This window comes from Gekko japonicus, unplaced genomic scaffold (assembly GCF_001447785.1).
Source record: "Gekko japonicus isolate JY-2015 unplaced genomic scaffold, Gekko_japonicus_V1.1 scaffold97, whole genome shotgun sequence".
NCBI classification, from domain to species: Eukaryota; Metazoa; Chordata; class Lepidosauria; order Squamata; family Gekkonidae; genus Gekko; species Gekko japonicus.
Genome location: NW_015170278.1, coordinates 703066 through 714648, shown reverse-complemented (window position 1 = coordinate 714648; position 11583 = coordinate 703066). Strand labels below are relative to the sequence as shown.

At 47.9% G+C, this 11583-nt stretch overlaps 1 protein-coding gene across 1 annotated transcript in view; it reads left to right on the top strand.

Annotated features, from left to right (window-relative positions):
- Nucleotides 1-11583, top strand: part of PLEKHG4B (pleckstrin homology and RhoGEF domain containing G4B) — a 136635-nt gene that overhangs the window by 92639 nt on the left and 32413 nt on the right. Inside the window, exon 15 of the mRNA XM_015417715.1 lies at nucleotides 9-337. Coding sequence (XP_015273201.1) covers nucleotides 9-337 — 329 coding nt within the window. The remainder of the gene's footprint in view (nucleotides 1-8; nucleotides 338-11583) is intronic.

Below are 11583 nucleotides of genomic sequence, written 5' to 3'. Positions count from 1 at the left end.
CTTCCGAGGACCTGGACAACATCTCCACCTGCTACTCAGAGCCGGTCCAAATGCCCACCACCCGCCACAGAAAACACCCACTAAAGAAGATCATGAAGAAGACGCAGAGCTTTGAACTGACCCGACACGAGAGCAGCAGCCACTGTGAACAGCACCACCCGGGATACACCGGAGTTTACATCCGAGGACTGGAGGTCGCCAGTAACATTGCCGCAGAGAGGAGGCACACGCAGCGCTCCAGTATCAAAAGCCCTCTGGTTGGCAGAAACCGCAGCTTATCGTCTCCCTCACGAATCCACCACATGGCAGAAGGAGAGGAGAAAAAAAGAGCGGGAAGGTGAGAACTGGCAGCAACGGGGTTCCTTTGGGCCAACGTACTGTAACCCCAAAAGGGGTACAATGCTTGAAGCGTGTTCTCGTGAGGGTGCTAGCAAATTAAAAGATTTGTCGCCGCCTAACTGTCTTACTTTAATCATTCAAACTGATTAACAACACATTTTGCCGCGTCTCGGTGTACAGGTGATGGTGTGAGGGTCTTACACGGAGATGACTGTTGTTCTTTTCTTTCTTTCCTTTTGGTATTTTTGTATTTGTGTGTGTGTGTGGCCTGGGAGTCATGGTGACCTCTGGCAAATCCTACGGGAGCATGGAGGACATTCAGAGAAGTGGCTTCATAGCCTGCCTCTGGCCTCCTGGCCCTGGTATTCTCTTGAGGTCTCCCATCCAAATACTTGCCAGGGACAGCCCTGCTTAGCTTCCAAGATCTGATGAGTTTGGGCTTGCCTGGGCTATATCCAGGTTAGGGTGAGACGACTGTTGACCTTGACTGACAAACCAACCTTTTCCGTTCACGCTGCTCTGTGCATTAAGCAACATGTTAGAGGAATCGTCAATTATGTTAATGTATTTATGTTCTAGCTTTTATATCTAGCCATCATGCTTGGCATTCAGAAGGTCTCAGACCCAATCCCCAGTTAAAATGTCCAGGCAGTGGGTGATGTGAAAGACCTCTTTCTGCCTGAGACCCTGGAGAGCTGCCACCAATCTGTGAGCGGACAGTCCTGACTTCGATGGCCCCAGGGTCTGATTCAGTACAAGGCAGTTTCCTGTGTCTATGTGTATCATGGCTCCATGGAGCTCTTAGAACAACTAATAATGGAATTGGGGGTCTGAGCTTGAAAGGTTAAGCAAGCAATGGTTTTGTTCTCAGAGTCACTGAAGGAACAGATTTCATGCCATTATTAAGTTCAAGAGGATGTGGCTGAGTTTCTAGGCCCGTAAAACCACCAAGAGGAGGGGGGGAAAGAGCATCCCCATCTCTCTTGAAGGACAGGGTGTTTGTGTACCTGAAAAACTAAAAACTGGGGAACACCCTAAGCAGGGCTACTCGGAATTCAGTGGGGCTGGCTGCTGGGAAACGGTTCCCAGGATGCCACTCACTCCAGAGAAGGGGTGACTGTGCCCCCCCTCCATCGAAGTGAATGGGGTTGTCCTCATGAACAGGTGCTCTGTGCCCCTATTGCCAGGCGTGTCGGTTGGCATATGAATTTAATAACATTGGGGGGGGGGGGGTTCCCACATGTTATCCTTCATTTTTAAATTAGTTAAAATTCTTAGTAATCTCTGGTGTTTTGTGATTTGCAAATGTTTGATGATATAATAGAATTAAGCATGGATGTGGGAACACTCCCCAACACGCTCAGGTGGTGCCAGGCATCCCGCATTCTGTTTGTTGGCTGTTGATAAATCCTACTTTTATGAAACAAGCAAGCACTGTATAAATAACGCAGACCAAAGAGTGCCCAAGTAATATACACAAAAGTGAAACTTTCATATAACAAAATAACACTATACTAGAAAGGAATGCACAAGTACATAAGTAGTACATAGGAAACAGAAGGCTTCTGTACACTATGAGTGCTTTATGAAGTAAAATGAAGATTTTGAGGAAGAGCTGTCGAAACAAAGATTGAAATCCGGAGTCGTCGTCTGTCTTCTGTTTCCTCTGTACTACTTATGTACTTGTGTATTACATGATGTAATTTTGCTATTACTGGTATATGTGGTTTGTTGTTATTCCTTTCTAGTATATTTCTAGTATATTTCTAGGAATACACAAGTACATAAGTAGTACATAGGAAACAGAAGGCTTCTGTACACTTATGAGTGCTTTATGAAGTAAAATGAAGATTTTGAAGAAGAGCTGTCGAAACAAAGAGTGAAATCCGGAGTCTTCGTCTGTCTTCTGTTTCCTCTGTACTACTTATGTACTCATGTATTACATGATGTAATTTTGCTATTACTGATATATGTGGTTTCTTGTTATTCCTTGCTAGTATAGTGTTATTTTGTTACATAAACATTTTACTTTTGTGCATATTACTTGGTCTGCGTTATTTGTACAGTGCTTGTTTGTTTCATGATCTCAGTGTACTGTGTTATCACACTTGTTTTTCGATAAATCCTACTTTGACACACGTTGAGTAATGCACTTTCAATGGACTTTAGCGGTTTTTTGCAGGCAGTTTTTGCCATTTCCCACAGTAAAATCCAGTTACAGAGTGCATTGAAAGTTCATTGTTCAGTGTGGGCGAAAACTGACGAGTGGCTGAATATCATTCAAGTGGAAGAGGAGGCTGATATTGCAGCGTTTGGATTTAAAACATACGTTTGAGAGAAATGGCCACTTGATGCTATAACACCACACACAAAAAAAGTGGGACATTGTATTTTGTTCTGAAAAGTCCTGAAAAGATGCCCACCCAGATAACAGATGTCATTGCATGAAACATGACGGCCCACTGTAAACTTTTACTTTGGCCTCCAGTGTTTCATTTTTCATTTAATCTTGAACATTTTTTACCACTAAAGTACCAAAAAACTCCCCCCTCCCAACATTCATTCCTTCAAGCGGGGTCCATGCAATTCTTACAGGCAGGACTCACCAGCTGGCTGTCCATCTTGCCCGAAATCCCTCCTGCTGCAGTGTCTGTGCTCTGAAGAGGTCTCTTGCTCCACCTGTCAACAGGTGCCTTCCCTTTCTGTTCACTTCCAGGATGTGATCCGAGGCGCAAGCCAAAGGGCTTGCCAGAGATGAGCCAGTCGCTGAATCCAGTATTGGCCCAAGTCAGTACTTGGGAGGGTCTGTGGCTCAGTGGAAGAGCCTCTGCTTTGCATGCAGAAGGTCCCAGGTTCAATCCCCGGCATCTCCAGCTGAAAAGATCAAGTGACACCTAATGTGAACCACCTCTGCCTGAGACCCTAGAAAGCCGCTGCCAGTCTGAATAATGCTGACCTTGATGGACCAGGGGTCTGGTTCAGTCCAAGGCGGCCTCATGTAGGGGGAGGGATCATGGCTCATTGGCGGAGAATCTGCTTGGCCTGCAGAAGGTCCCAGGTTCAGTCCCCGGCATCTCCAGCTAAAAGGATCATATTGTAGGTGTTGTGAAAAGACCTCCTCCTGAGACCCTGGAGAGCTGCTCTCAGTCTGACTAGGCAGTGATGACCTTGCTGGACCAATGGTCTGATTTAGTATAAGGCAGCTTTGTGTGTGTGTGTTCAAGCCTTAGTTCGTGGTGTTGTTGTTGCTGATTTGAGTTGTCTGTATTGCATTTCTTTACTGTAATAAGCTCCCTTTAGGTCCATTTGGGAAGAACAGTGGGATTATGAATATCTAACTAAATAAATAAAACTCCCTTACAAAAGCTGGATAGAAACTTTTTAGATTTCTCTGGTATTGTCCTCTTTATTTTATTTATTTACTTTGTTCGTTTTAGATATTTTAGGCCCCCCAACGCCTTGTAAACTGTGAAAACCAAAGCACGAGATCAGAATTGTAAATGGTAAAATTGTAAAAACCAAAAGAACTGTAAAAACCAAAGCACAAGATCATCCAAAACATAAAAAGAAGCAGAACCATAAAACTTCATTTCGGAGCAGCGTAAGAAAAGTGACATAATCCTATTGTGATACGAATAGCATTAAAAACGTAAAGCAGCAAGCACCATTCCCCCACCCTCCCCCAAAAGCAGAAAGCAGAAAGCATGGATGATGGGATGTGCATACCTTTGCCGTTTGCATCCCCAAGGACAATGGACCTTTGTCACTTAAGGGTTCTGCGTGCCTTCCCAAGCCACCCTTGTCGAGACCTTCCCCACTGCGTTATGGAATGTATTCTGCCTGTACCTCCTTACCTTTGGGGGACTGGGATTTTGTCTTTGGGGTGTTGAAGGTTGCTTTGTCACTTCAGCGGATCGCTACCTGTCCTCTTCTGGGGCTATGAGCTTGGGGGTCGATCCCCTGTCTTTGAAGGGCTTCTGTTGGTATGGGAGGAGAAAGACAAGTGATAACACTGCCCATCTCCTGTCTCTTTCTCCTGGCGGCCGGTGACTCTCTTCTTTGTCAAGTGACCCTCTCTGGGGGTGGCCTCAGCACCCCGTATTTACCAGAGGTGAAGAGGAATGGGCCAGCTGGAGCCGTCTGCCTCCCAATGGCCTGCATCCTGCAAAATGTGGCCCCCACCCCCATCAATTTGGTCAATGTGCCCTCCAGCCAGTAGGCGGGCAGAAGCCGGGCCTGCCCAAGAGGCCACTGGCACACCCAACCCAGCTGGGTCAGGCAAGGGAGGAACTGCCACCATGTGAGGTGGCTCTGAGCCATAATGCACCAGGATCTGCTAGCCGGGGGGGGGGGGGGCAGGGGTGCCAATGAAAGGAGGGGGAGGGAAGGGCTGGAGGCTGGCCTGGGCCAGCCACACCCAATTGGCAATAGCTCCTGCCAGTGGGGGGGGGGGGGGGGGCAGGGCTGCCAATGAAAGGAGGTGGAGGGAAGGGCTGGAGGCTGGCCTGGGCCAGCCACACCCAATTGGCAATAGCTCCTGCCAGTCAGCCTGGGGAGGACAGCCCTCAGGGAGGCAGGAAGAGGCAGCGGCAGACGTACCCCAGGGAGTCTTCCTCGTAAGGGCCAGGGGCTCAGGGAGGACAGGGTAGCCCTCCTGCTAGCTAACTGGCTACAGGGGAGGGCACTCGAAAGAGAGGAGGATAACCTAGAGTGCTGTTAACCCTTTCAGCTCTCGAGTCTGAGGCCTCCAAGAGGGACTCCGAAGGGTGTGTTGGCCCCACCCAACCCTGATAGTGTGGCAGGCACTCACAGAGCCATACATGAAAGAGTTGTTGATGTTTAATGCAGAAAGACTGCCATCATTCAGAAAGTATCGTAGCACGCAAGAGCAGTAGCGATAGTGCAGGTGCCAACAGCCCTAGTGCTGCTTTGGAGAAGGACCACTGAGGAGTCAGGAAGGGCACAACATACTGAGAAAGACTTGCCATGTGCACCAAACGCTGCGACAAGCCAATGTCACACCGATCTTACAAGAGTTTCCCACCAAGTGGCCAACCCGTGGCCATATGTATGCCTGTGAACCACTGATGAAGAGCAACACTTACAGGTAAGGAACCTGGTTTTCCCAAACGTTTCTTTTTGTGACTTAGAAGTTTGAGGTTGTGATATGGCGACCTCCCATATGCAGCACTCTGTTGTAAATCTCCCTCCCATTACCAAAAATCCCCAGGTTCTGTTTTCTCCCCTCCTTCCCCCCACCCCCAGATTTCCACTTTGTGTCACTCTTAAGATCTCTAGCACTTGACTCCTCCTTTCGTGGCATAAACTTTTTTTGAGTAGTTTTCATCAGGTGGGTATTTTCATGCTCTGGCCGGGAAGAAGCGTGTTTCCCTGAACAATAGACTGTTGTTTGTTTGTTTGCGTTGTTTATAGACCACCTGGCTCACTGGGACTCAAGGTGGGTGACAGAGAGGGAATCGATACTATCAGTAGAGTGGGGCATCCAGTAGACCAGGCAGTAGGATTTGACGTGTAGCAATCTGGGGACATCCAAAGGTGAAGCAAAGCTGACAAAGTGTTTGACTGGATGGGCCTTTGGCCTGATCCAACACTGGTGTCTCTTATGTTCTCATTAATTAGCAGTTGTAGCTTTTCCGTGTTGTGTGGCCGTGGTCTTGGCACTGTAGGACCTGACGTTTCGCCAGTAGCTGTGAGTCCAGGGCTCTTTTTGTAGAAAAAGCCCAGCAGGAACCCATTAGCATAACAGGCCACACCCAACAGCAGAAACTCATTAGCATATTAGGCCACACCCCTGACAACACAGCTCATTAGCACATTAGGCCGCACCCCCATGTTACCAGAAGTGTGGTTATCCAGCCAGACCCACCTTTTGCTTGTTATTCTGTTTACCTTGTTTGTTGTCAAAACCCAGGGCTTTCTTGTAGCAGGAACTCCTTTGCATGATAGGCCACACACCCCTAATGTAGCCAATCCTAATGAGTGTCTGCTGTTGGGTGTGGCCTATTATGCTAATGAGTTCCTGCTGGGTGTGGCCGACTCAGGAGCCGTTCCTGTGCGTTCCTGCCCAAAAATAGCCCTGGCTGTGACTGACATCCTTAGAGGTATGACACGGAAAGATGGGAGTCTTTTCAACCCGGAAAATCTACAACAGCTAATAAACTCCGGCCGTGAAAGCCTTCAACAACACATAAGTATTAACATGGCATGTTAAACGAGTGCAAATGACACAGTAGGATGTGAGCCTCTTAGTTGGTCACAGGTAAATGCTAAATACTATATGGTCACAAAGGGAATATCATTTATAGTTATTCATTCAGCATAATGTTTGGGTCCAGTGGCATTTTTAAGACCAACAAAGTTTTATTCTGGGTATAAGCTTATACCCAGAATAAAACTGTGTTGGTCTTAAAGGTGCCACTGGACTCAAAAGTTATTAATTCAGTAAATTTGTAGGGTGCCTTTTGACCGTGGCGGTTTACAGCACAGTTGAAAACAGCACCCTCTCCCATAAAACCAGAGACCTCAAGAGGAAAATTAAGACAGAAGCAGAGCTGTACCCCGTGGCTCAGCTGTGGGAGGGAAAAGCCAGCTTAAAGGGCTAAAGAAGTGGGGGGTGAAATGCCGGGGTCTAGTCTGCCCTTGGAGTTTAGCTCCCCCCCTCCACCCCCACTGGTAATCTCCTGGTTCCACTTTTGAGATGGACCAGGCGAGGTTTTCCTTTGATCCAGTTCAAAGGGGAAAGCCCCAGGAAGCCTACAGATCATGCTGGGAAGAAACATGGTGTCATGCGGATGGTCCCTTTGGAAGTGGGGGCTTGCTGCTGCCCAGTCAGAGGGGGAAATCCCCGTGCATAAGCATCCTGTGACATGTAGAAATATATTCTCTCTTTTTTTAGTTGAAGCTAATTCTCATGTAGTAGGAAAGAGCAAGAGAGTCCAGCAGCACCTTGAAGGCTAACAAAATCTCTGGCAGAACAAACTTTTGAGTCCAGTGGCACCTTTAAAATCTTTTGTGTTCTGAAGAAGAGAGCCGTGACTCAGGAAAGCTCCTCCCCTGCCACAAACGTTGTTAGTCTTTCAGGTGCTCCTGGACTCTTGCTGCTTCGTTCTGCTACAGACAGACTAGTCATGGCTGCCCATCCTGACCTAATTCTCATGATCAGCAATGTCCTGTTTATCTATGTAAGATGTGTGGGTTTTTTGATAGTGCAGGAGGTGCTGTCTGGCTGCCACAACTTGTTCAAGGGGTGTCGGACACCACCCACATTCGCTGTTGTTAAACGCCGCTGATGGGGAGCCTGTGGTTTTTGCTCCCGGCAAGTGCAGCCATTGACGTGTGTGATGTCGCAAGGGTGACGGTTATTCTGGCACAATAATGCCAGATGTGGTGTTTGCGACATCACTGTGAGGTACACTGCAGGTTCTTCCTATGGCTACTCAGGCACTGCCATCTCAAAATAGTTTCGGGTGGGTAACCGTGTTGGTCTGCAGTAGAAGAGCTTGATTCGAATCCAGTAGCACCCGAGAAACAAACAAGATTTCTGAAGTATCAGCTTTCGAGAACCGCAGCTCCATCAGATACAAGTAGGAATGGAGATCCCCAAGTATTTTTATCCTACTCTGGGGGTGGGAGGGGTGCAGGCCTGTAGCTACAGTGGGGCTTTGGGGGGCTCTTCCCTTTCTTACAGGCACAGCCCCACAAGAATTTCTCCTGTAAATGCTTTTTTCTATCATTTAAAAACATTTCTAAAGGCATGTGCTTCTTTAAGTCAAGTGGGGTGCTGTAGTTGACTAATTCCCGCACTGAGCAAGAGGGTTAGAGTAGGTGACCTCTAGGATTCCTTCTAACTCCTTGTCAAGAAACTGGTTTCCTTTAAGAGAGTTTTTCTGCCTGTTAGCTTTCTTGACTATAGAAGTCATCAGCCCCACCTGCCAGCTTGTTATCAGATTTGTTGGTTAGGCTGGCAGAAGTGATTAACTTGCAGCAGCTGAGAACTGTCATCTAAAGTGGTTGATGGCTTGCAATTTAGAGCTTTCTATCGGCTAAATGGTTAAGAACACCTATGTAGAATAGACAACCTGAGAAAACTCAGAGAGAGAAGAGACTGCCTTGAAGCTCTCTTCAACTTCCTACCCTGGCCAAACTCAGATAAGTATTTCCAGTGCCATGCCTACCATCTACCAGAAAATGTATTCTCCCTCCCCCCTCCTTCTCAGCCTGCTATTGTCACACTCTGGGACTAAAATTTGCAGAAGCCTCTACGCTTTGATTTTAGAAGGCTGGATTCCACAGTAGCTGAGTCATAATCCTCAGAATTCTGGCTTTTCTTTCAGCACTGAGAACTTCGGCCCCACCAGGGAAAAAATTGCCCCATAATCCACAAAATTCTGGCTGTGAGCCTGGAGGAGTGTTGTATCCTTTCTTTGCCACACGCCTCCCACCTTCAGGTTGGATATAAGGACTCTGGGATTTCCATTCCTACTTGTATCTGATGAAGAGAACTTGTGATTCTCGAATGTTCACACCCTGAACATTCGTGGCCTCTAAGGGGTTACCAGACTTGAATCCAGCTCATCTCAAAGAACATGTCCCTGTTCCTTTCCATAGAAGTTATACATTCCCTTCTTTTACACTTGATCAAGTCATCCTTCTTGATCTTTCACGCATCTCCAGATATGTGGAGGGGGGGCAATGACCTTCTTCCTGGTGTCATGCCATGTGGTTACCACAAGGGAAGTGTTCAGAGCAACTGGAATTATGGTTGTGAGTGAGCGATTTGGCTACTGCATAAATTAGTTTGCTCTGGAGCCATCCTCCCTGAGCTGAGACAAACAATGTGTGAGCCGGAGGCTAAAAAACTGTGAGCTAGCTCACACTCAGCTTAGAGGGATCACTGGATGGAAGCCACCTGAGGTCTCCACTGGGGAGACAGTTGGGGTACAACTAAATAATGAATTAATGAAAGGGCACAGTGTTCGAACCCGGGGCTGGTTGTTTACATGAAGGGATAAGGCTGAATTAAGCTGTCTGCCTTGGTTGCAGTGCCCCCCCCCCATTTTAATTTCAATTTCTTCCTTGTGAGAAATGAATCTGTTGAGTCTTTATGCTTGTATTAGTTTCCTTTTCCTCACACTAAGAATAAACTTATTGCCAGTGGGTCGGGTCCCCTTCCAAGGATTCCTCACCAGGGAAAGCTCCTTCCTCTGGAGTAAAGAACTCCGCTAGCAGAACTGGATCCACAGGATCCAATTTTATTTTAGTGTCAGCAGAGTATAAATGGTCTTTAAAAGGTGTGCAGTGCATAAATGGCATAATGGAAACAAAACGAAAGGAGTATTAATGACAGCCACAAAAAATGAGCTGTACCAATGCGGATGACATCCCAGATCGAAAAGAAACAAAAATGTCCTCCTGGGTACACAAATCCCAGAGGTGTGAACTTAAGCGACCCGACTGTGCGTAGGACTGCAGTCAGGCAGGATTTTCCATTCCCTTCCTTCCTTCTCCCTCCTCTGCTGAAATCAAAATAAATGAGATCTCAATTAGAGATGCCCCCTCTCCCACCCAGGGACAATAATATTTGGAATGTATAACATTTTCCCACGGCAAGAAAGGCAGGATCGAGTGACATGAGAAAAGCACACATTTGTGGGCCACTGCTGAATGTGCTATTTCTGGCAGGCCATGTGCCCCCTCAGCTTCTCCTTAGTCCATTGTGCGTGCCCCCCCCCCCCCCACCCACCCCTGGCAGCCCGAGGACCACACCATGATCGGAAAGGAGCCATAGCTTGCTTCCGTGTGGACGTTATCCTCTGCCTTGGCTTCCAAAGTGGAGCACTTCTTTTTGGCGCTTCCACATCTTGCTTCTAGGTTTCCCCTGTCCTTCATATGCTTTTCTCCAAACCTGCTATTCCTTTTTAAAAAGGAATACAGTCCAAGCCCGTTAGCGTGGCCTCTTTGGAGGAAAGGTTGAAGCTGGCAAGGACCATTCTGGCCGGAGAGTGGAGTCCGGGCCGCTTCTCGTTCCATCTGCCCTGGCTTCCAGGTTGCTGGTATTGACCTTTAAAGGTCTGTATGGCCTGGGATCAACATGTACCTCAAGGGCCACCTTCTCCCATGTGAACCAACCCACTCACTGGTCATCCACGGAGGCCTCGCTTTGGTTGCCCCCTGCCATCTGAGGCTAGCCAGGTGGCGGCGACCCGAGAAAGGGCCTTCACAGTTGTGGCACCAAAACATTGGAACTCCCTCCCCAAGGAGATTCGTCTGTCTCCCATATAAGTGTCTTCTGCCAGTGGGTGAAGACTCTAATCTCGGAGAACTGGGTTTGATTCCCCTTCCTCCACATGCAGCTGCTGGTATGACCTTGGGTCAGTCATAAGTTCTTTCAGAGCTGTTCTCTCAAGGGCAGTCCTCAAGAGAGCTCTCTCAGCCCCACCTACCTCACCAGGTGTCTGTTGTGGGGAGGGGAAGGGAAAGGAGATTGTAAGCCACTCTGAGACTCCTTTTGGAGTCTCCTTCTTCTCCCTCTTCCCTAGTTTTGGTGTTCATTCATATGTTTGGATTGAATTATTTAAAATTCTTAAATGCTGTTTATAATTGTTTAAATGTTTTGATGTATTTATGTGCGCCGGCTCAGGGACCCTGATCTGGTCGAAAGGTGGCATGAAAACGTTTTCAGTAAATGGACAAGAGGTCAGCGGCCCTACATCCACATGGGGCAGTTTCAGAGCTGGCCTCCCTGATGAGCTTTCTAACATGCTGCATTTGTGGAATGATGACATTTGGGTAAGGGAAGTGTTTAAATTACCCTGAAACCCACGGATGCGTCTGTCTCTGGCTGTGTCCTTTGGGCTGGGGGAGGCCAGTTTTGTGAATTCTAAGTAGGCAGTTCAGTTGAACACAGTGCCCCAGTGGAATGCGACAGTTTTTGTTTCGAAGATCAGAAACGAAAGCATGGATGTGCTACACCACTTGTCCAGTTCAGCACATTGCATCATTTAGAGATAGGCTTGCCAAGTCCCCCCCGGGGGGTGGGGAAAACCCCGCCCCAGAGGCCCGTTCCCCGCCGCTGGCGGATCAGGCCCCGGGGCGAACTCCACCCCCACGTGCACGTCACCCGGAAGTGACGCGGGTACACCGGGCACGCTGGGGGCGGGGTCACGGTCATCCGAGGGAAAACATGGATGCAGATTGGACAGGAGACAATTTAGACTATAAATC